This window comes from Castanea sativa, chromosome 8 (genome assembly GCF_040712315.1).
Source record: "Castanea sativa cultivar Marrone di Chiusa Pesio chromosome 8, ASM4071231v1".
NCBI lineage: Eukaryota > Viridiplantae > Streptophyta > Magnoliopsida > Fagales > Fagaceae > Castanea > Castanea sativa.
Window position 1 is genome coordinate 5,437,362 of NC_134020.1, and position 24,675 is coordinate 5,462,036.

Consider the following 24,675-nt stretch of genomic DNA (forward strand, 5'->3'; position numbering starts at 1 on the left):
AAGGCTTCTATTTTTTGGTTTTTTAGTTTCTTTCACCGTTTTCCCAAAACTTGCAATTAATGAAGCCCAATATTTAGGTTGCTTGAGTTGAAAGGATTCCCTGCATCATTACCCGAGGTGTTTTATACAGCTTTGTGCCACAAGCTTGTCGTAGAGCATTAGTATCCGATAGTATCTATATTTTAGCATCAATGCATAAAAACTTGTTGCAATTGTGTTACGGTACTGTAGCTAACTTGAAAAAACAAATATTATTTTTTATTCACTCAAAAGCAAAAGCATCTGACTCACTTCCCTCTTATCTCATCTCACTCTCTTCCCACCCTTTATGTCTCAGTCTCTCTATCCTTTCTCACTCTCAGATCGGAGTTTAGTTTTTTTTTTTTTGGAGAACCAAACGGTCCTTATTCTTAGATCGGCATGGAGCTTAGATTGGTGTGGATTGTGAGATATCTCCACTGAGTGAAACAGAAAACAAATCGGTGATGGTTTGTTGGGGTTCAGCGGCAGTGGCAACTCTGATCATGGCAAAGATTGACGTGGATTGATAGTGGGTTTTTCTCCAAATTTTTGTTTTAGGATCGTTGTTGTATGTGGGTTTTTGCTGTGGGTGCTGATTGGGTTTGTTTAGATCAGTAGGTGGCTAATGTGGTGGTTGCTATGGATTTATTGTGATTTTTTATGGGGTGGCAGGTGGTGTAGCAGTGATTTGGGTCCGTGTTATGGGTGATTGTTACTTACTGGGTAAGTGATTATTGTTGGGTAGATGAGGTGGTTGTGGTTTCAGTAAGTGATTGTTCTGATTTGGTATTTGTTGGGTGGTGGTTTCGCGGTGGCAATGGGTATGGGTTTACAATTTTTGATTGTTTCGGTTGTAGTGGGTGTTGGTTTTGGTTTTGGTTGTTCCGATTGCAATGATTGTTTCGTGACACCATGTACAGTGCTGGGTCTAGCTTCTAGTGACACTTGGCTCAACGCAGCTTCTGGTTTGTGGTGTCTTTTCTGTTGTTTCTCCGGTTTCATGTTTTTTTGCCTTTAATGTTACTGTTTCTATTGGTATTGAATACTTTGATGATTGGCATGTGGTGGGGTGGTTGTGGCTGTGGTTGTGGTTGGGTTTGGATGGTGGTTGAGTTGTGTTTTGGGGGGGGGGGGAGAGAGAGAGAGAGAGAGAGAGAGAGAGAGAGAGAGAGAGATAAAAATTAGATAGGGGAGATATATTGTTTTACAGATGTGGGGGTAAAATAGATAAAATGTTTATTTGGGCCTTGGGCCTGATTTGGTGGTGTAAGTCTGTCCGAGCAGAGCTTTTGAGACCCACAAGCCAATGCAAACTACGAGAGGTGGAGGAGTCGTCCAAGGAAGAGTACCTCTTTGGACGGGCCCAGTAAAGGTCATAGGACATACCAAGGGATTTAGAGACAGAATTTCGGAAGATCTATTGGGTAAAGGTGTGATCCACGCAGTGGTTAGAAAGAAGAACGTGTGAGAAATATCAGAGGAGAAAAAGCTGCTACCACCGCATTAAAAACCCTACACCTACCTCCCTGGCCGCATTACTGGGGAAATAACCTCTGAGCAGTGAGGTTCAGCTTTCCAGAAGGTATTTGGAGGTTTAAAGAAGGTGCTGGATGTGACAAGTATCTAGGGAAGAAATTGGTGATACACGTGGAAGAAAGAAGGAAGAAGAAGATGGATACAAGAGAAGAAGAAAGATATAAAAGGTAGAGGATGACAGAAGGAAGGGGGGATCGAATACTTGAATTGTAATTGTAATATTGTTCTTAAAAGAAAGAAAGGCAATACAGGTTGTCCTCGGCTTACGTCCGAGGAGAGATTCTTTACTGTTCTCATCTATTGAACACACGGATAACGGCAGTCTAGCCTGTTTTTCCCTTGTCCAATATCCACAGTCTAGGTTTCAAGCCCACACTCTACAAAGTTTTATTGTATAAGGCTCTTTGGGCCTAAGTCCACCTAGTGATTGGATCGGGTAGAAATTGTGCACCTACAATTGGCGCCGTCTGTGGGAATCTAGTGCTAAATGGGTTAGAGTATTATGACAGGCTTGGATTCGCATCATGTAGAGTCTCAGGGCTCCCAGCATGAAGATCACTTTAAGCGTCTCGAGTGTCAGAGGAATCGAGAGGGAAGTGTGCATACGGTACACTCCAGTGCAAACCATTCGCGTGGTGAAAGTAGGGCCACCCACGAGGATGACGCCAAGGCCATGCAGAAGGAGATTAACCACCTTAAGAAAAAATTACGCCGTGTCAGACGAAGGCAAGCTTCACCTCCTTCCAATCCTTCCTCTGGGGGCTCCTAGGGAAGCAGTTACAGTCCAAGGTCCAGGACTCCTCCTAGCGAAACTATCTCTTACGAGAAGGATGAGCTTTCGGGTCGTAGGCACAAAAAGCCTCCCTCTAGGGGTTTGGGAAGCGATGCTATGAGCAGGGCGTTGCTTCAGATCTCCAAGTCCCCTTTCTCACGTAGGATCGAGAAGGGAAAGCTTCCACAATGGTTCACCTAGCCCATTTTCACCATATATAAGGGTAGGACGGACCCAGTTGAGCATGTGAGTCACTTTAATCAGAGGATGGCGGTACACTCTCAGAACGAGACCTTGATGTGCAAAGTCTTCCCTTCTAGCTTGGGACTTGTTGCTATGAGATGGTTTAATGAACTAAAGGCAGGTTCTGTTGACTCTTTCATGGAACTCACTAGGGCATTCGGGTCTTGATTCATTACATGCAGTAGAGTTCCTCGGCCTTTGGATTCATTGTTATCTATGGCCATGAAGGAGTGTGAGACCTTGAAAACGTATTCTGACAGATACTAGGAGATGTTTAATGAAATCGATGGCAATTTTGACGAAGTGGCGATTAACACTTTCAAGGTGGGCCTCCCAACTGATCATGATTTAAGGAAATCTCTGACCAAGAAGCCCATGCGGAGTGTTCGTCGGCTCATGGATCGCATTGACGAGTATAAAAGGGTTGAGGAAGACCAACAACAAGGTAAGGGTAAAGCGAAGATTATCCCTCAAGAGAGGAAGGATTTCAGGTCGGATAGGTACAGTAACAATAGGCCGAGGAGAGATTTTTCTGGGCAATCTGGCTCAGCCACTCCTTAGGTAGTTAACACCGTGTTCCGAGAACCAGTGCACCAATTGTTGGAGAAAGTCCACAAGGAGCCCTACTTCAAGTGGCCTAGTAAGATGGCTGGGAACCCTGCGAAGCGGAATCAAAACCTTGTTTGCCAATATTATCAGGATGTAGGCCATACTACTGAGAATTGCCAGACACTTTGGAATCATTTGGAATAGCTGGTCAGCAAAGGAAAGTTGAAGCAACATTTATATCAGTCCAATGGACAAAGGAGCAATTCGGGTTTGATTAACCAGGGGAATAATTCATCTCGGCCCCCCTTAGGAATGATTAATGTCATCCTTGCAGCCCCAGGCAAGACTGGTTCCTGTCCTACAAGGGTCATGTCTATAGCACATATTCTCACCGAGGAATCTGGCTCCAGGCCGAAAAGAATTAAAGGTGCTTCTCCGCCTATCTTGGGCTTTTCGGACGAAGATAAAGTTAGGACCATCCAACTGCATGATGACGCACTGGTGGTTACTCTAAGGATAGGGAACTACGATGTGAAAAAGGTGATGGTTGATCAGGGTAGTGGTGCGAATATTATGTACCCCGACTTGTTTAGGGGGCTTGATTTGAAGCTCGAGGATCTTACGGCTTACGATTCACCATTGATAAGTTTTGAAGGGAAGACTGTCATACCAAAGGGACAAATTCGTTTGCCGGTGCAGTCAGGTCCGGAAACAGTTGATGTGGATTTCATTGTGGTTGACGCTTATTCCCCATATACGGCCATTGTTGCAAGACCTTGGCTGCATGCTCTAGGAGCTGTTTCCTCAACTCTACATGTCAAAGTAAAATTCCCGTCGAGAGGGCAAATTCAGGAGATTCTTGGGAGTCAATCGGTAGCAAGGTAATGCATATCGGCTGCAATACTGTGTCAAGCCGAACCAGAATCCTCGGCCTCGGCTGCGAAAGACTTATAGCAATTAACGACTCTGGATGCACCCGATGCGGTGACAGCAGAGGAGGCAACATGTGAAGGGTTGGAAAAATTTATTATTAATGATGACCCTGAAAGGTTCTTCCAAGTTGGGGCACGACTGCCACATCAGGAGAAAATCGAATTGGTGATGTTTTTGAAAAACAATGTTGATGTATTTGCATGGGATCCCTACGAGGCTCCGGGGGTTGACCTGAGCTTCATTTGCCATCATTTGAACGTTAATCATGCCGTCATTCCTAGGAGGCAACCACCTCGGCATTCTTCCAAGGAGCATGCCGAGGCCGTCAAGGAAAAGGTGCTCAAGCTCAAAAAGGCTGAGGCTATTAATGAAGTTTTCTACCCAGAATGGTTGGCGTATACTATTGTAGTAAAAAAGAAGAATAGGAAGTGGAGAGTATGTGTGGACTTCACAGACCTGAACAAAGCCTATCCCAAAGACTCATTTCCAATGCCTTGCATCGATCAGTTGGTGGACGCTACGGTTGGGCATCCTCAGATGAGTTTTTTAGATGCCTTCCAAGGTTATCACCAAATACCTTTGGCGTTGGATGACCAAGAGAAGACCGCCTTGATTACTCCTACGGGGAATTATCACTATAAAATGATGCCATTTGGTTTGAAAAATGCAGGGGCTACTTACCAAAGGATGATGACCAAGATGTTTGAGTCGCAGCTTGGGAAGACTATTGAAGTATATGTGGATGATATGGTGGTGAAGAGCAAGACAGTACTTATGCATGTGAAAGATTTGGATGATACCTTTCAAACACTTAGGAAGTACAAGCTACGTCTTAATGCCTCTAAGTGCTCTTTTGGGGTGGGCTCTGGTAAGTTCCTCGGTTACATGGTGACCCATAGAGGGATAGAGGTAAACCCGGCGCAGGTCAGGGCTATCCAGGGCTTGCAACCACCTCGGAATCCTAAGGAAGTTCAAAAGCTGACCGGGATGACCGCTGCTCTCAACAGGTTTATTTCTCGGTCCGCTGATAGGTGCAGACCCTTCTTCCAATTGTTGAATAAGTGGAAAGGATTCCAATGGACTAAGGAGTGTGCTTTGGCTTTTCAACAACTTAAGGAATATCTTTCCCGGCCACCCATCATGTCTCGGCTAGAGATCGATGAAGTCTTGTTTGCATACATAGTTGTAGCTATCCATGTAGTCAGTTTGGTTTTAATACCGGACGACAGTGGAGTACAGAGACCGGTTTACTATGTTAGCAAATCTTTGAGTGAAGCTGAGGTGTGATATCTACCTTTAGAGAAGGCAATTCTGGCTGTAGTTCATGCCACGCGAAAGCTTCCTCATTACTTCCAATCCCACACTGTCGTGGTTTTGACTCAACTGCCTCTTAAGTCGGTATTGCGAAGTGCTGACTACTCAGGGAGGATAGCCAAGTGGGGAACTATTTTGGGAGCTTTCGATATCAAATATTTGCCTCGCACCTCCGTGAAGGGTCAAGTCCTTGCCAATTTGGTGGCAGAGTTCGCTGAACTCTCATTAGAAGAAACTACAAAGGAGTTGCACATGGATGAAAAATCAGTTGGTATTATCACAGGCAAAGAGCTTCCGGCCTGGAAAGCATATGTTGACAGCGTGGCGAACCAGAGAGGGTTAGGTATCAGACTTGTTTTGGTATCCCCTGAAGGAATAACCTTTGAAAAATCATTAAGATTGGCATTCTCGGCCACTAATAACGAGGCTGAGTATGAAGCTGTCTTAGTGGGTATGGATATGGTCTAGAAAATGGGTGGAAGGTCAGTTTGTATGTCCTCGGATTCTCAGTTAGTCGTGGGCCAAATGATGGGGACCATAGAAGCTAGGGATCTAAGAATGCAAGAATACCTGACCAAGGTCAAATGTTTACAATCCAAGTTTGATTCTTTCATCCTGATGCATGTTTCTAGAAGTGGAAACACACATGCAAACTCATTGGCCACCTTGGCGACGTCCTCGGCTCAGTGTTTGCCTAGGATTATCCTCGTCGAAGACTTGCTGAAACCAGCTTTAACAACCACAAGTGTCGTCCACATCCATCTGATAAGGCTCGGACCTAGCTGGATGGACCCCATAGTTTCTTTTCTAAAAAGCAATGTTCTGCCCGAGGAGAAGTCTGAAGCAGATAAAATTTGTCGAAAGGCATCTCGATTCTGGTTGTCTGAGGATCAGAAGCTGTATAAACGCTCTTTTTCCTGACCATACTTGCTATGTGTACACCCTGAAGCGACGGAAGTACTTTTGGAAGAATTGCACGAGGGGATTTATGGAAGTCATACTGGGGGGAGATCTTTAGCCCATAGAGCTTTGACTCAGGGATATTGGTGGCCCAATATGCAGAGAGAGGCTCAAGACTACGTGAGAAAATGTGACCAATGCCATAGGTTTGCTCCCACCATTCATCAGCCTGGTGGCGTCCTTAATCCTTTGTCTAGTCCTTGGCCATTCGCTCGGTGGGGACTGGATATAGTTGGGCCTTTTTTGAGGGCTGTGGGAAATAAAAGATTGCTACTCGTGGGAACTGATTACTTCACCAAGTGGGTTGAAGCTGAACCTTTATCAAATATTAGGGATGTAGACACCAAGAAATTTATCTAGAAGAACATTATCACTAGATTTGGGGTACCTCACACACTTATTTCTAATAATGGCGTGCAATTTGATAGTAAAGCTTTCAGGAAGTATTGTAATGACTTGGGCATCACAAATAGATACTCCACTCCAGCTTATCCTCAGGGAAATGGGCAGGCCGAGGCCGTTAACAAAGTTATAGTCAATGGACTTAAGAAGAGGCTGGATGATGCAAAGGGTAGATAGGTAGAAGAATTGCCACACGTTTTGTGGACATATCGGACTACACTGCGAAGATCCACAGGAGAAACACCCTTCTCCATAACTTACGGGGCTGAGGCGGTGATACCTTTGGAATCTAGGTTTCCGACATTAAGGACGAGTTCTTTCAACCCTGGAAATAACGATGGCTTGCTAGAGAAAAGCCTGGATCTGGTTGAGGAACGGCGAGAGGCTGCCATGGTACAACTAACTTATTATCAGTAGAAGCTCAAACGGGGATATGATGCTCATGTGAAACTAAGGCCACTTGTGCCTAGAGATTTGATCTTGAGGAAAGTCATGGGTACTTCCAAGAATCCAGCGTGGGGAAAGTTAGCACCAACCTAGGAAGGACCATACCGAATTACTTCTGTATCGGGCATAGGGTCATATCGCTTAACTAATCTAGATGAAAAAATTGTACAACGCCCTTGGAATGTAAATAACCTACGAAGGTATTACTATTAATGAAAGGCACTTTTGCCATTTGTTGCTCAATTATCATTATGTAACATTTCGCTTTACTTATTCTAAACATCAAACAGAAACTTGGTCATGCATTGTCCTCGGACTACATACCTCGTGGAAATTGATATCTTGTTAGATGTTAAACAGAACCTTAGTTACGTCGGGTCCTCGGACCTTCTACTTTGGGAAAATTAACATTCCAATTCGCTATTCTAAACATCAAACAGAAACTTGGTCATGCATGGTCCTCGGACCACATACCTCGTGGAAATTGATATCTTGTTAGATGTTAAACAGAACCTTAGTTACGTCGGGTCCTCGGACCTTCTACTTTGGGAAAATTAACATTTCAATTCGCTATTCTAAACATCAAACAAAAACTTGGTCATGCATGGTCCTCGGACCACATACCTCGTGGAAATTGATATCTTGTTAGATGTTAAATAGAACCTTAGTTACGTCGGGTCCTCGAACCTTCTACTTTGGAAAAATTAACGTTTCAATTTGCTATTCTAAACATCAAACAGAAACTTGGTCATGCATGGTCCTCGGACCACATACCTCATGGAAATTGATATCTTGTTAAATGTTAAACAGAACCTTAGTTACGTCAGGTCCTCAGACCTTCTACTTTGGGGAAATTAACATTTCAATTCGCTATTCTAAATGTCAAACAGAAACTTGACCATGCATGGTCCTCGAACCACATACCTCGTGGAAATTGATATCTTGTTAGATGTTAAACAGAACCTTAGTTACGTCGGGTCCTCGAACCTTCTACTTTGGGGAAATTAACACTTCGTTCCTTCATTCTAAGCACCCAATACAAACCATGCCTTGTGGTTACATGACTCGTGGAAATTGACGTACCGATAAACCATGGTAAGTTTGATGGTTTACTTTGTGCCCCTAACTAAATATTAAGTTAAGTCTCAGACCGTGTGTTGTTATACTTCATATATTACAGTTTCAATGCATGATTTATCTGCTGATGAATAAGATTGATAAAATGAATGTACTTTTATGGGGGATTGTTGATGTTTGAGGTGTTGTAAAGACTTCACTATGCATTAAGGTGAAGTGAATTAGTATTTTCCTACTGAAGATTAGAAACCAGTTGAATAGCAACCTTTCAAACTTCTCTTTAATCTTTGTCAATGGATACATTGGAAATAAAATTCTGAAATAAAAAGGTTAAAATAAAAGTCCTAATACAAAAAACTCACTACATAAGGAAAAGGGGTCCTAACTGGCCTAAGCCTTAAGCCTTGGTGGGGGTGTCCTGCTTGGATGTGCTGGCAGCCCCTTTTGCTTTGTTGTCCTCCTCTGTTTGTTTTAGCTCCGCTTCGAATGAGGTCTGGACTTGTTTCCCTTTGTCCTTTGCCACTGGTGGAGGAACATTAGGCTTGGCATCCTTGCTCGGAGGCTTCTCCGCTTCATTGCCTTGTTCCTTCTCTTTGTCAGAACCAACAGGTTCTTTAGGAGTTGAGATGGGTTCTTGAATGATAGATGGATGCGTTGAAGGCGCTGTCTCGAGGGTAGGTGCAACAGGAGGAAGCTCTTTGAGCACTTGGATGTCCCGAGGAAGCCAAATGTTCTCAGATTTCCTCAACTTGGAAGTCGTGGGAATCCCTGCCATGTTCAGGGCTTCTGCCCACACTTGTTGGCAATACTCCCTGCATAACTTTGCCAACTCCTCCATCAGTCGATCTTCTGTGGCCTCGACCCCTTCATTGTAAGCAGCCTTCTTGGCAGCCTCCATAGTTTCCTTGAGGTTGCGAGCCTCTTCCTTCACTTGGGTGAGCTCTTTATTTAAGGTAGAGTTTTCTTGCTGAGCTTTAGACAGGTCATCGTCCCTTTGACGCAGAAGTTTGCGTTGCCCCTCCACCTGAGTTTTGATCGTTTTAAGGCTGGCCTCGGCACCATTTCTCTCCCTCTTCTCCTCTGCCAACTACTTGGTTAGGTTCTCGTTCTCCTCAAGGGCTTGGCCTAAGGCCTTCTTGGTCTCCAGTCTGACCTTAAGTTCAGCTGTAGCCTTCTTCCGAGAGTCTTCCACCCATTTCTCTGCAGTAAAGACTTCTTGTATGGCCTGAATTGAAATGTCAAATAAATGTATTATTATTTATGATTAATTCAAAATGCGTGCGAACGAATTTGTGCTAAAATGTGATTACAACAATAATATGGAGGTAATTGGAAGACACTCACCAAAGCTAGGTCCCTTTTGAGGGAGAGAAAGAGATGTGGCTGACTCATTTTATCTAGATCTTCCATATCCTTCGGTAGAAGAAGAGATTGCTCCAAGGCGTTAGCCAGGTGGTGAGCGTGTCCTTGCTGGAACGCCCTAATGCTGGATTGGTAGGAAATGGGGGCCCCATCTAGCTTCAACGTAGGAGACCAGTTGGCTTGTGTACGGCGTACCTCAGCCAGGTCATGGCTTTCCCTGCTCTCTACTGAGGAAGCACGCGACTTACCCTTGCCTGCTTTCTGTTGCTGCTGTTGTTGCTTAAGCTTCTTTTGCCTCTCCATATCTGCCTCCTCGGCCTCGTTCTTCCTCTTCTTCTTAGGCTCCGGGATGGGGATCTTAGGATCAGTGGGAGGAGGGGGTGCTGGCAGAATGGGAGGGGGTTGCGACCCAACCGCGCCCTTTTTGGGAGCCTATGTGCCCCTCCTAGACATCAGCTTTCTAAGGGTAGACATGTTGTCTTCCTCAGAGCTGGAGTCGGGCTGTGCTATCACTAAACCCTTTATACCAGAAGTTTCTGCAAGCACCTATTCTTTGTCCAAAAGGATGACGAGGTGATCCTTTTGAGGTCTCTCAGCTTCTTTAAGGCGAAACTGATCAATTTCCTCGTCGAGTGATTGTTGCGAGGACGCAGGTTCTTCTCGGATGGCTGTTGTTTGGGAATGTGCCGAAAGAGGAACTGCTGCGATGGGGCGGGAGTATAGGATGACGGAGGGTCGTCTGGGAGTTCGTGGACAGAAAGGAAGCCTTGTCTTTGGTCTCCTGCGGTGATCGCGTTGCCAATCTCTTGGAAGTCATCTGATAAAGGATTGTATCCTAATATCAGATGGGCTGCCCTCACTTGCAAGTCTTCGCTAACAAATACTTCAGATCGAAGAACGCGATTGAGGTCCGCGACGCTGCAAAGGCTCAGACGAGGCCGTACGTGTTGTTTGTCTACAAAAACATTCAAATAGACAAGTATAGTTAGGTCAGCAGCAAACATCAACTACAAGGGTAATAATAAACAGTGTAGCCAGAAATGGTGAAGATAATAGGACTAAGTCACAGGTTAGGGAATCTAACTCCTATAGAATCACACCTGGGTCTCCCCACTTGACTGGGCAATGAGAACCGTTAAACCAGTTTCCCGAGGCAATAAGATAATTGTCTTTCATGCCTTTGTTGGATTTGGGAAGACAGGACATTAGCCTAACAATGCTAGATCTGGATTTAAGGTAATACCCTACGTCTTTAAGCTTATGTTTAAGCTTATGGCACTCATACATATAAATGACGTCGTGCCATGTGAGGTTCAAACTCATTTGCTCATTTAGAGCGTCGACGCAACCTAGGATTCTAAACACATTGGGTGTACATTGATCTGGGCATAACCTATGGTTGCGTAGGTATTCGCTGGTTACGTTTCTCATAGGAAAGGTCATCCCACCCTCTAGAAAGGCGATGATGGGGATAATCACTTCTCCCTCTATCCTAGCGTTACCTATGGCTTCTGCAGGGCAATACTTTAGGCCTACGTCTGGGGGGATATGGTACTTGGCCCGAAAACCCTCCATATCGGCGTCGGTATCTACTAAACACTTAAATCTACCCATTTGGTGGGGGTAAGAACAGGTTTTTGGAAAGGGAAAGGATGTAATTGGTATCCGAGGACAATAGCCGAAGAGAAATGAATAAAGAAGATTGAGAACTTACGGGAAATGCCTAGACGATTCTTCACGAACTTCTTGAGAGGAAAGAGAATGAGTGATTCTTAGATTTGATTGATTTCTGAAAGGTTAGAGTGAAGTTTGGTTTCCTAGGCGTTTTGGCGTGTGGGAGGCGGCCTCGAATCAAAAGTATCCCGCCCAAATTTTTAGAAAGGACATGGGCCGTTAAATGCGAATCTCGCCGTTAAACGTGGGGAACAAGATGTAACTCGTAGTCATTAATGCGGATGTTGCGGGTTTCGAAGCATCAGGGGCGGTTTAAAAGAAGCAAACTAACCCTTACACATGTGGCAATTCGTGGACCATGTAGAGGTTTTGCCGTTGGATCAAAACTTCATTTCTCTCCTCGGATGGGAAGAAAAATGAAGTTTTGAGCGGCTATTGTGGGGGTAAAATAGATAAAAAGTTTATTTGGGCCTTGGGCCTGATTTGGTGGTGTAAGTCTGTCCGAGCAGAACTTTTGAGGCCCACAAGCCAGTGCACACTGCAAGAGGTGGAGTAGTCATCTAAGGAAGAGTACCTCTTCGGACGGGCCCAGTAAAGGTCATGGGACATACCAAGGGATTGAGAGACAGAATTCCAGAAGATCTATTGGGTAAAGGCGTGATCCACGCAGTGGTTAGAAGGAAGAACGTGTGAGAAATATTAGAGGAGAAAAAACTGCAACCACCGCATTAAAAACCCTGCACCTACCTCCCTGGCCACATTAATGGGGAAATGACCTTTAAGCAGTGAGGTTCAGCTTTCCAGCTGGTATTTTGAGGTTTAAAGAAGGTGCTGGATGGGACAAGTATCTAGGGAGGAGATTGGTGATACACGTGGAAAAAAGAAGGAAGAAGAAGATGGATACAAGAGAAGAAGAAAGATATAAAAGGTGGAGGATGACAGAAGGAAGGGGGGATCGAATACTTGAATTGTAATTGTAATATTGTTCTTAAAAGAAAGAAAGGCAATACAGGTTGTCCTCGGCTTACGTCCGAGGAGAGATTCTTTACTGTTCTCATCTATTGAACACGCGGATAACAGCAATCTAGCTTGTTTTTCCCTTGTCCAACATCCACAGTCTAGGTTTCAAGCCCACACTCTACAAATTTTTATTGTATAAGGCTCTTTAGGCCTGAGTCCACCTAGTGATTGGACCGGGTACAAATTGTGCACCTACAACAGATATATTATTTTAATGTGTTATATAGGAAAATAAAAATTGGGATGCTGAGTGTGTTATAAAATGGTATGATATATAGGAAAATAATTCACAAGTCAGAGAAATAGTATCTCATACCCCTTCTTATATAGATTCAGTTCAAGTTTGATACAGACACTGGGTATAATCATATCCTGAGCCAAATTTCTATAGGCATTTTAGCAAATTGATGCATAATGATAGTTGATTGTGCTTATTGTGTGATGCTTTACGTATAACATGTACCATGATTGTGTTTGCTTTACTTCTTCACTTTTTAAAGTTACATTACATGTTTAAAATCCAGAGAGTATGAGGAAAATTTTGCATTAATTTTTTAATTTTTAGTATTAGCTAAAATAGTTCAATGGGGATTGCAGCAAATATGAAAATGGTTGTTTTCTTTCATCATCAACTGACTTATTCCGTTATTCAGGAAAACAAAAAACAAAAAACAAAAAACAAAAAACAAAAAACAGAAAACAGAAAAAAAAAAAAAAAAAGACTGATTTTTTTTTTAATTTACTTTGCTTCAGTTCTTTCAAAGGGATGACAGCTTCCAAAGAGATGCATACCAAATTGCACTACTTCTGGCAGTCCTCTATTTTGTTGTACAGTTTTTGAGGACCACCTTGTAATACCTACTTCGGCTACAATCTACTTTTGTAATTGTGGCTGTAAGTATAATTATTTGAACTGTATATTGTTGTATAAATTAATCTAGTATCATAAATCACATTTTAGCTGTTTTGGGAATGAACTTGATTCTCCCAGCTACATTGTACGTCATTTAGCTATTCTATAGCAGTTATAAAAATGTCTGAGAAATTTTGCACATCGGAGGAAGAAAGTGAGAGTATTTACATGGAAGTTATTAAAATAGAGTTAACCCGAGTATAGTTAAAAGTTAAAATCAAGCAAGAGACTTTTATCCGTTAAACCAACTGATACCAAAAAATGGTTTTCTAACTTTATTCATTTCCATTTCCAGAGTCAAATCATGCATTCAAAATCATAAACATCACATCCCATTCAAGTAAACACTATATTCTTTTTATTGCCCCCTCCAACAACCCCCCCCCCCCCCCCCCCCCCCCAACATCACAAAAAGAGGAAACAGAAAAAATAATTAAAAAAAGAAGAAGAAATCTTCTAAGGAAGTTATGGGTTTGACTCCTCATGAGTAAGGTAAAGTTAATTGGACTATTGTTTATTCTGTAGTTTGGGGTGAGGGTATTCAATAAAACATAACTAATTTGAAGCACGCATTTTCTTTCAATAAATTATAGTACAAGAAAATTAATGAACCCTATGCCTCTTGCAGCAACTATTTAATTTATAAAGCTGAGCAGCGTAGCAATCACTAACAACAAAAATGTTAATTTTCTTCCAATAATCAGAGTGGAAGCTGATGAAAGATTGTGGGCGCCAACGGAATACGCCACTCCAGAGTTATCCTTCACCTTAATGCTTGAAGAGCCTAAAAGTTAAAACAACCATACATGAGAAGGGCCATATGTTTCTTGCTATAGAATCAAACCACTAAGTGCACATGCCATGACACATTCAATTATCTGTATAACCCAACCGGTATTTCCATTTTTATGATGAAATTAGTGACAGATTATTATATTTTAAATTGTTATTACTCAATTAAGAGGGAAATTCAAGGTAATTAATGTGATAATTGGGGAATCCATTATTATGCTTAAATTCCAATTAAATTGGATTTGATTTTTATGGATTCTCATCGACTAGTCTGAGTGAGACACTTCTTATTTATTTTTTCTAAAATTACTTTCTAATACTTCCCTAATAAATATATTCTACTTAAACAATCAGTGACATTTTGAGGATTCAGCATAAAATATTTCCCTGAAACATTTGTGCAGGAAAATAATATAACACAAAAAGAATTTGGGAGAAACTGAAACAAAATCATAACACAAAAATTCAAATAAGTCACACTGCATAGTACTCACAATTGTATTCAGTCCATCCAATCGTCTGTTGTTCAAGATCATACAAAACTAGCTTATTTGAAAGCACCAAATCTGCAATTGGAAAAAACTGGAGAAGTCAATGGCTAAAAAATTAACAACCCAGCATATGTCGTTTCCTTTCCATTTTATGATTTTCTTTTTAAGTAAAACCAACAGACTTTACATTTTATGATTAATTAAATGAAAACAACATTGATCAGGTAATCTATCCATGACGCTCTATAGAATAAATTTAAGTGTTTATAAAGAGTGGATATTGAGGTTTGTGCAGAACCACAGCTGATTCCAAACTAAGAGAAGCATTTGTTGAGTTGATAAAAATATAGTGGAATCAGAAAAGACTCTCATCTTCTGTGGAGCTTATCTCATAATTATTATATATAATGAAGTTTCAAAGACATTTTGGTTCTTCAGTTATTTTATAGAAGCAGATTGCTTTATGTATAACTCATGCAGAGATCTAAAGCATCAAAAACTCATGCAGAGATCTAAAGCATCATAATGCACATTTTATGTTATCCAGGCATCAACACAAATTCATAGGAATAGGACATGGCCAAAAATACCTATAAATGCATAAAACGTAATCTGAGATTGACTTGACATGTTGCATATTCTAGTGTCAGCAACAAAAGTTAAATTCGTATTTAAATGTAATTATAGATAGCACCTCCTAGAAGAGTTATGTCCCTCCCATCTTTTGTTTGATCCCCACCATTCTGCCAACCAAAACACCACACATTATCCTGCAAAAATTTCATAGATAAAAAATAAAATAAAAAATAAAATAAAATTAGTAATGAGCCTTGGAGAAGAATTAGACCAATAATATGTCAATAGTGTTTTCAGGGAAAAAATAATAATAATAAATATAAGAGAGAAATTCCCACTTTAACCATATGCATAATTGATAGCAGTGCTCCAGACTTTTTTTTTTTTTTTTTTTTTTTTTTTAAATTTGATATAACTTCCTCTATCTACTCCCAACTGGCAGGTATCAAAAGGAAAAATAACTCCAGTTACAACATTGACTATCCATGAAAGTAATATCAGATTATCACAATGAAGAAGATTACCTAGAGCTACTAAAATGTCTTAGAACAAAATAGCAACTCCTTTCTTCATAACAGGAAATTTATTGAGAAAAACACGGGACAAAGTACAAGGAGAGATGTACACAGGATCCTTCAAATGATTACACAACATAGCAAGTCACACTGATATTTAATTGATCAATTTAAAGCTAAGTGCATGCTAAAATGGTGTACGGATAGAGATATGTTATATATATATATATATAGCCAAAAAAATGCTTTGATTTTGAGAACCTCGAAAGTTGACTGCAAATAGCATATCAGGATTGGATTTTATAGATCTTAATTATTCAACCAAGTAACAAAAATACTGGAGTGAGTTAAAAAAATTTCTTCCACTACATGATTACAAAATAACAATTCAAAATTTTTTATTTGGGACTGTTCTAGAAATTTATGTAAAAGTACATTTTGGGCTATGATTACAACATCTGTTTAATCATCAGCAACTTTTGAGCTTAATAAAGATGTAAAATCACTAGATTTACCAATCTAATGAAAAATATCAACCATTTCACAAGCATTTTTAGCCAAGCATTCAATGAGCATAGTGAGTAATAGATAATGAAATTAGGATGAAATATTTAGATGATAGAATCACAAAGTTCAGGCCACACAATTTGCATACAAGATTAATGGTCATATATGAAATACCATTTGAAAGACATTGAATACAAGCCTTAATTTCAATAATATCAAGGATAAACACGATCATATATGATATAGTGTTTGATAGGAAATGGAATGCAAGCACAATTTCAATATCTGGAGGAATATTGATGAACAAAAACTGCAGAAAAAAACTGTCACAGATTATGAAATGAGACCTGGCATGTAAGGATTTTCAATAAAATTCTGGAACTCACATTATTACTTACTGAAATCTGGAACAGATACTCATGAGGATAAACCGTTAAAGAAAGGGAACCCTCAAAATAAAACTTGACAGTTGGAAATCCATCATCAACACTGCAGGAGAAATACAGGATATTAGAAAATAAAATAGGTCTTTTCAAATGCCTCGGTGAATCAACTTGAAAGACATTTGTGGAGTTGATAAAACAAATTCAATAATAAAATTCTTTTAGCTTGAAATCTGCATGAACTACCAAGATCAATCATAACGTTACATGAAAGATGATTCACAAACTGCTGCTTTATCTTTTCTAAGAGATTAATATTTCGTACAGATGCAACAACAGAAAACAGTCAAAGAAAAAAGAATGAATGATTAATACCATTATCAAATTTTAGAAATCAATTGTTATCAACCAATGGGGAGATTCAGGCGAAGACAGGAAACTAATAGCTTGATGTTTTAAACATGCCACTAAGGACTACTTAAAAAGTAATATAAAAAAATAAAAAGAATCAGAGAATTATCCTTCTGTCTACAACTTTGGCAGAGCCCAGACCCTATATCAAGCCCTATAGATCCCCTTACCACTGCACACAATGCTATCACAGCTTTCTCCAATCTTTTATAGGTTGTAATTATTAAATAGTCCTTACAAACTTGTCCTCCAATTCTGATTGCCAGGAAAATCATCTCAAATTTTCAGTGAGTGTGATATTAACAAATACTAACTTCTGTGAATTCTTTGTTAATTGTGCCAGTTTTTGCAAATCCTTTAGTATAATAAAATTAAATAAATGTTGATGCAATACTATCTCCTTTTTCTACTATTTTCAATGAATTGGATAAAAGGATGGTGATCTAAATAATAATGACTTCTGAGTTTACAGATTTTTCCTTCACAAAGTTGCTTCCATGCTCAAGTGTACCATCCTAGTAGTAGTGGTCAAGATCAGAAAATGTTACTACAAATTGAGACATATATCATTTATACTTTTACTACATATTATTATTTTGAGTACATGTTTTGTCTAGATTTATGTTGTGAGATATATTATGTCAGATTAATCACATCTATACAGGGGAGTATTCAGTTGATGCCTTACTTTCCACTGTTGTACTGGAAACAAGAAAACTGCTGTTCAACAGTACGCAATTTCAGGCCAGGCTGCTGAGCCAGGATCTAAATCCAAAACAACAATGAAAATAAAAGGTAAGAATATATTTGTAAGTACCTAAAAGAAACCCTCAAATTATTGCGAGTTAGGGACTATCATTTACCTTAGTCATTAGTTCTCCGTAAACCACCTGTGGAAGATATGCCAATGTTGTACCACTGTCAATTATGGTTCCTTTCCGAAATCCATTGTCAAATACATCTGAAGGAAGTGATAGATTATCACCGCCCACCTCAATTTCCTTCAATACAACATTGTAATGTGCCCTAAGGTCATAGATAAAAGTACAATTATGACAAAATTCAAAATGAAACACCTGAACTGGATAAGGAACGAAGCCTAAAAGCCTTAAATAAGAATTTAAAGAAAGCACGAAATTCCAAAAAGAAACACAATAAACATGCAACACATTCTATAAATAATTCAAAAATCTTACTAAGTCCCTAATTCTTAGGTTCCTACGCACTTATACTAAGAAATTGATGTAGAACACTATATTTGACTGCAGTGTATAGTGAACACTTCTAAGTAAACGTTCTCGTTTACTTCACACATCAAGCACAATTGTTGCCCTTCCGTATAAAAATTGGTCCATGACTTGCACTTAGAATCATTGCTTCAAATCTTAATTTCGTTATATCTCTTCCTGAAAGATCAAGCTTTATCTCTAGTAAGAAATCTTATAAATTGTTATAGATATCACCTTTCTACACATCCATAAATAAAATATGTGCCTTACTTATAAGGTGTTAAACACCCCAAGGTTAACAAAATGGGAGTGCTTCACACAAAAATACAAAACCCAATTAATGCAGAAATCCCTTTATATATATATAGGACAAGACTTAGCTACAGTACCTAAAGTGTTGTTCTCTCTTAAAGTTCAATCATGTTTTTTTCTCACAGGATGAAAGAGTATCTTTAGTCAAATAGCCACTTGACTGAATTTTAAAAAGGGAACTTAAAGAACAGTACTTAAATACTGTACCTAAGTTTTGCCCATATATATAGACTGGAAGCAAACTAGAGACCACCATAATCATAATTGTAAATTATGATGATCAATAAAATCTAAAACTCTTAGCAGCATAACCCACTAAACACCAAAAAAATTTAAAACCATATTCCACAACTTTGTAGCTACAAGGCAATGAAGCAAAAGGTGATCCAAAGACTCCCCAAAAATATTTTCTCATATAACACCATTCTATCACAATAATGTCTTCTCCGCAAATTATCAATAGTAAGAATCTTACCCAAGTGCAACAGTCCATGAAAAAAGTGCAACTCTAGGTGAAACCTTCAATCTCTAAATAATTTTCCATGGAAAAGGTACATCTGTATTAGACACCAAAAAAATATAATAGTATAATACCCTCCCACTTCAAAACCCCTCCCTTTAGCCACGGCTTCCAATAGATCTTATCTTCCCCATTCACTCTAACTGGCAATGATTCTAACACGCAATGCAGAAAACCCTTATTGCTTGGAGGCCACTTCTCCCTATCAACTATTGTGTGTGAGATAACCAAATACCCTGTCCACTGTCTGACACCAACTTGGGCACTTACAAAAGGATCCTCCCTTATATATTGTGAGGTGAAAACCTACCCAAATACTCCCAACCCTCATCATAGAAGAGAGATGGAATATTTCTCACACCAATTAAGTCTCACACATTGTTTTGGATTGCTCAAGCTAGCCATCTAATGATTGTTAAAAAGCGTCTTCAATCAGCTATTAAGATACTCCCATGGTAGACAATTTCCCAAAGACCAGAAGGACATTCACCTCAGTCTGGAAATCATACCCAGCCATCCAGATCTGAGAGATTGCCAGTAGAACAGCCATCAAGTTAATATTACCTACAGTACATGATTCCTATGACCTTGATGAAGGATGAGGTCCAAAGGCCAGTAAGCAGTGCCCAACCACTTCTGTAAGTTCATGTCCCTCTTTAGGGTCCACTGAAACTGCCACCAATCCCTACTTTCCTTGGTTTTTGCAAATGAACAACCACCTAGTTCAATACTGCAATTTCTCTTCTCAATGCATCATGGAAACTTCCAAATAGCCCTTTCACCACACAGCTTCTAAAGACAAAAAATTTAAACACAGATTGCTTTGTTGTAATGTTCTCTCAACCAAAATGTAATCTATGTGACCTCTCATTATACCCGCACACAATTTTAGCATGAATAGCAACTGTAAAAATTAAGTCCCACAATGTCCATTATGGAACCAAAAGCAATTGATAGTACTTCCTTAAGGAAAGGGATTCCTTCTAGTCTAAGGGTAACAAAGACAGTGAAATGCCTTCTAATTTAAAACCAATTACCTAGAGTAAGTCAGTACAAGATTTGTCCATAATCATTCGGTTGTATCAGGTTGTCCAATAATAGAATAATACTGAGGTGAAAACAATGCTTTCCATAATATATTCCTTCAGAACCCCTAAAATGGAGAAGTAAGGGGCAAGGATAAAAATAGGAAACCACCTACTAAATATCAGACAAACAAAAATAGTGTATATAAGAAGACACCTCATGGTGGACAATCTTGTAAGGACCTTGACTTCATTCGGATCCAAAGCCTAATACACCTCAAACCATTTGCACAGACTTTAATTCACATCATTGTTGGCACTAGCATTAAATGAATGCAAAAGAAGAATGATCTATATCCTGAATGTAGGCAAAAGAAAAGGTAAGAGGGAAATCAAAATTTCAAAATAGAAAAGGCAAACCTGAACTCCAAACTCAGTGACATTATCATACAGAGAAATGCTGATTAAGTCTAATAAAACAATAATCATAAAGTACCAACAGCCTATGAATCACAGTAACCATAAATATCAGACAAGTATTTAATATGAAATATTGCACATACTGATTTGGTACCAACGGAGTTGTGTTCACTTTTGGCTTCACCACTTCCCCAATGGCAAAGATTCCACCTCCATTTACATTATCCAAGCAATGTGCAAATATTTTTTTCACCTTTCCTGCTGAAGCTAGTTGTGAAAGCATAGATGAATTCGCTTGTCCAAAACCAAGTATGCCATCAAGTGCTTCTGAAGATGTACCAAGCTCCCCTGATTGTTTAGCTCCACACCTATTGCACAAGAGGCAAGATTATAATATCTATAGACAGCACTGCACAGTTAGATAGTGCTAAATTAAGAAATCATATTAGACAAAAATGAAATTCCTCAGTAGAACTCTTGAATTGAAACTTGTATAAACGTGTAAAATATATTTATGAGAGAACTAAAAACAAGTTAAAAGGAAAAAGATGTGAAAAATCAAGAGGTATTAATTATAAGGTATTTATCGGTGCATGACCTTTAAATTGCCAAAGCAAGTCAGAAATACAACCCACCCAAATATTATACTCCCATTTCCTGGTGCTGTCTGAAGGTTTCCAGTCACTCGATCAAATTGTACAGTATCATTCACAAAGTAACCAGAAGTTGAGCTTCCATCTCCATATACAACTTCATATTGGCAAAGCACGTCAGGCCTACAACCACTAAGTTGACCATTGTATGTGGAAGTGCAAAACGCTTGATCACAAGCAACCAAACTTGAAGTTGAGGAACTCTTTGGATCATAAAGTGTCAAGTCTAACTGTAATAGGAATAATTGTAATAATAATGTTTCTTCAATAGATGGTCAAAACATAATTTGGGAAACATGATATAACAGTGTACCATGATAATGGTTCCAATTGTGAAACAGAGACATTCAATTTAAATGAAAAGTTAGAAGCACATACACCAAGACCGCTTTTCTTTGGACAGCTCTTGCAGCCAACACAATTCACCCATAGAATGTCACTTCCTGTGTCAACTTGCACATAATAGTTTTTTGGAGGGGATCCAAGCCCAAGTTTGGCAAAGTACAGCCTACAATAATCAAGTAAACCATATAAGCATCCAAAAGACAAAATTATGAATATGACTTTTTTTCCTGCAAGGCGATATTATATTTCTGCATTGTGCTAGTAAAATAGTGTGACAGAGCACACAGAAATTATATTTTAAAATTTTAAAAAAGAGTAGTATTTTAATATTAGAAACCAAAGATTTTCAGTCAGTTAGGCCTTAAGCAACTACACAGATCAACCGTGCCAAATTGTCTATTTCTCTCTGCACCACCAATACAGCAGCAAACAAAAGATTTCTTTTATAGTTATTCTTTCAAACTATTTAGGTAGGAGATAAAGGAAAAAATAAACTGAATTATAGAGGGTACTAAAAAGAAAAAGAATGTATTGACTATTACATTCAAACAATAAAAGAACCAATGCATAGACAAAGGACCAGATGCTACCAACTTTCGTTATTGAAAAAAAAAAAAAAACTAACTTTATTCTTAACTAACAATAAAAATTTACAGTTGATGCTTTAAGAAAATACCAATTCCAGCTGAAAACCAATAATTCTAGAGAACAAAAATTAACCAGAAAACAAATAACTAAGAAGAGAGAGATAGAGATTGGATCTCAAAACCAATAGCCTTATCTATCATTATAACATCTTAACTAAAAAGGAAAAAGTACATAATTACCCCACCAAGACGCCAATTACAACAGGGATTGGCATTAAAGAAAAGAAAAAACAAAGCCCAAATTTGTATATATGCAATTGAATTGTTCACAAATTAACCGATCTGCATACAAATTAAACCAACACTATCATAAAAAATGAAACAACCAAAAAAAAAAAACCAACTAAGCTCCAAGAAACGCCAATCCCAGCTAAATTACCATCACAGAACAAAACAGAAAGAAATAAAGTAAACCCAGAATTCATATAGAAAGAAAAATAAAATAAAAACTCAAACCCAGACTTGAAAAATGGAAAAGAAAGAGAAAAACTAACCCAGTTTCAGAAGGTTGACCATTACCACCAAGTTCAAGATCGACATCAAAGAGAAACCTTCCATGGCGGCGTACATCATGGGCTTTCAATGCACTCAAGTTTCTTTCTCTGCCTTTGAACTTGTGTTGCACAGGGAACACTATGTTGCCACTCACATTCACAAGCAAAGAATCACCCAAAAACAACAACAAGAACAACCAACTGAGATCCATTAAATTTCACAGCTTTACGCTATTTAACCAAAACCCAATTCAGATTGAATTGAATGAAACACAAACTTGGCCTCCCCAGAAAAATTAATAACCCAAAATGAAAGAAAGTTAAGGTCGGTGAGGGAGGCAAAGAAGAAAAAGAAATTGGTAACAGATATATAGAAGAAAAAGAAAGAAAATTGTAACAGAAAGAAAGAAAGAACAGAATTTGACACGTCTATTTATTTGTTTGTGCGTGTGATAGAGACAGAGACAATAAATATATATACATATATATATATATTGGAGGAAATAACGTTTGCTTTGTTTTAGGTGTTTGCAAGTGTTTTGTTGGTGTTCGTTTTTCTGTTTTGGTGTTAAATTGGTTTTTTCTGGTTTTCGTCTTTTCGTTTTTCTCTCTGTACTCTGTACACAGATAATATATATATATATATATTTATATATTTGGATGGGGATGAGTCCCTCTCTTCCCATCTCTCTCTTTAGTTTCTTTCAACTTTCCTGTCTCTCTCTTTCCAAGTCTTTTTTCTTTTCTTTTTTTGTTGGCTCCTTTTATCAATCTGTTTATTGTTTTCTGGAAAATTATTAGTAATTTCACCCAACTCGTAAATGGACTAGACGGTTTATAAACGCCTCAGGTTTAGCTTGTGAAAAAATTTAGTTTATGTTACAATTGTTTAATAAACAAGCCAATCTCAAGTCTAAGTTTAAACTCTTTCTCAAAAAATAAAAAATAAAGTATAAGTTTAAACATGACTAAAAAACAAGTTAAACTCAAGTTGGTGAAAATGAGCTTCAATTTAACCATATATAAATAGGAAAAAGTTAGTCAATGCCCTAAAGGGGATTTTTTTTTTTTTTTCAAAATAATCAAATCTCTCAAACAATTTCACTAGTTAACAAGGTTTTGAAACTATTTATCAATCTAACAAATCGAGTCTGTTAGACTCGATTTTGCTCTTTAAAATTTCAGTTAGAAATCGAGTGTCTCACACTCGAGTTCCATAGCAAAATTTCAAAGAACAAAATCGAGTCTAAGGGACTTAATTTGTTAGATTGCTAAATAGTTTCCAAACTTTGCTAACTAATGATATTGTTTGAGGGATTTGGTTATTTTGAAAATAAATCCCCCTAAAGGCATTAGTTTTTTTTTTTTAGAATACTAAGTATTTTTGACATATACACTTAATAAATAGTTTTGTAACTTCTTAAAGGCAAAAAAAAAAAAACTACTTTTTTTTATGCTGTTTTTTATATTTTTCATGAAAGTGGTATCAAAACTTTTTTTAAATTGTCTATTATCAAATATTCTAAGCGTTAATCAAACCATTTTATATGCATACTTGTCTAAAAGTATATTTATATAAACTTGAAGTGTAACTTTGTAAAAAGGTTCACACTTTATCAAACTATAATTTATAATTTATTGATAATATTAACAATATATTTGTCATAAAAATTCATAGATAAACGCATGCTATGATATACGGTGACGATGGCTCCATAGGGGAGGATTCATTGTAAAAGAGTAAAAAAAGATTAGTCATAATTTTACTTTGTGTGCGTTTGACATTGACTTTGTGTGTGGGTTCGAGTTCTCATACCCCATAAGTGTGGGGTTTGGACTTTGGCTTCTAAAAAAAAAAAACAATGTGCATGGGTGGAGTCCAAGTCGCGGGCACCATTATGTGCTGGTGGTACCCACAGGCGATGTATTTGTGAGGTGTGGCCAACTGTGATAACACACGTGAGCCACCAGCCACCATTTTTCGATTCTCCAAAAAAAAAAAAGACAATGACTTAAAAAGCCAGTTTTTTTTTTACTATTTAGTTTATTTTTGCTACTATTCATGGGTCCTATTGCATTTTTTAGTACTATTCATGGGTCTCGTTATATTATTTCAGCTACCTTTTAGTTTT

General features: G+C 38.6%; 2 protein-coding genes across 5 annotated transcripts in view; one reads left to right on the forward strand and one right to left on the reverse strand.

Moving 5' to 3' along the window:
* Positions 1-13,362, forward strand: part of LOC142607396 (uncharacterized) — a 23,954-nt gene extending 10,592 nt beyond the window's left edge. For 2 of the 3 annotated variants that reach the window (XM_075778863.1, XM_075778864.1), the window contains exon 5: positions 13,064-13,362. In XM_075778863.1, the coding sequence (XP_075634978.1) occupies positions 13,064-13,165 (102 nt within the window). In that variant the 3' untranslated portion in view covers positions 13,166-13,362. Of the gene's footprint in view, positions 1-77; positions 169-13,063 lie in introns of those variants that run through there. The other variant, XM_075778865.1, reaches the window with a different exon arrangement.
* Positions 13,363-13,677: 315 nt separating this feature from the next.
* LOC142607397 (aspartic proteinase 36) lies at positions 13,678-23,155 on the reverse strand. Of its 2 annotated transcripts, none has more exons than XM_075778867.1 (10): positions 22,544-23,155; positions 21,436-21,565; positions 21,040-21,287; positions 20,548-20,772; positions 17,762-17,924; positions 17,587-17,663; positions 16,503-16,593; positions 15,201-15,276; positions 14,510-14,581; positions 13,678-14,007 (listed from the first exon to the last, which is right to left on the reverse strand). In XM_075778867.1, exons 1-10 carry the CDS (start codon positions 22,753-22,755, stop codon positions 13,859-13,861), a joined length of 1,443 nt encoding a protein of 480 aa, XP_075634982.1. In that variant the 5' UTR covers positions 22,756-23,155; the 3' UTR covers positions 13,678-13,858. The 2 variants fall into 2 exon arrangements, with proteins under 2 accessions (XP_075634982.1, XP_075634981.1); XM_075778866.1 differs by having other exon boundaries at positions 16,491-16,593.
* Between the last annotated feature and the right edge of the window lie 1,520 nt (positions 23,156-24,675).

What these genes read in the sequence shown, in the direction of transcription:
- LOC142607397 (XM_075778866.1), bottom strand. Translation starts at nt 22,755, where the DNA reads ATGGATCTCAGTTGGTTGTTCTTGTTGTTGTTTTTGGGTGATTCTTTG. An exon ending in AATGGGAGTATAATATTTGG is followed by an intron (nt 20,773 to 21,039) that starts GTGGGTTGTATT and finishes CTTGTGCAATAG; the next exon opens with GTGTGGAGCTAAACAATCAG. An exon ending in ACTCCGTTGGTACCAAATCA is followed by an intron (nt 17,925 to 20,547) that starts GTATGTGCAATA and finishes CTATGACCTTAG; the next exon opens with GGCACATTACAATGTTGTAT.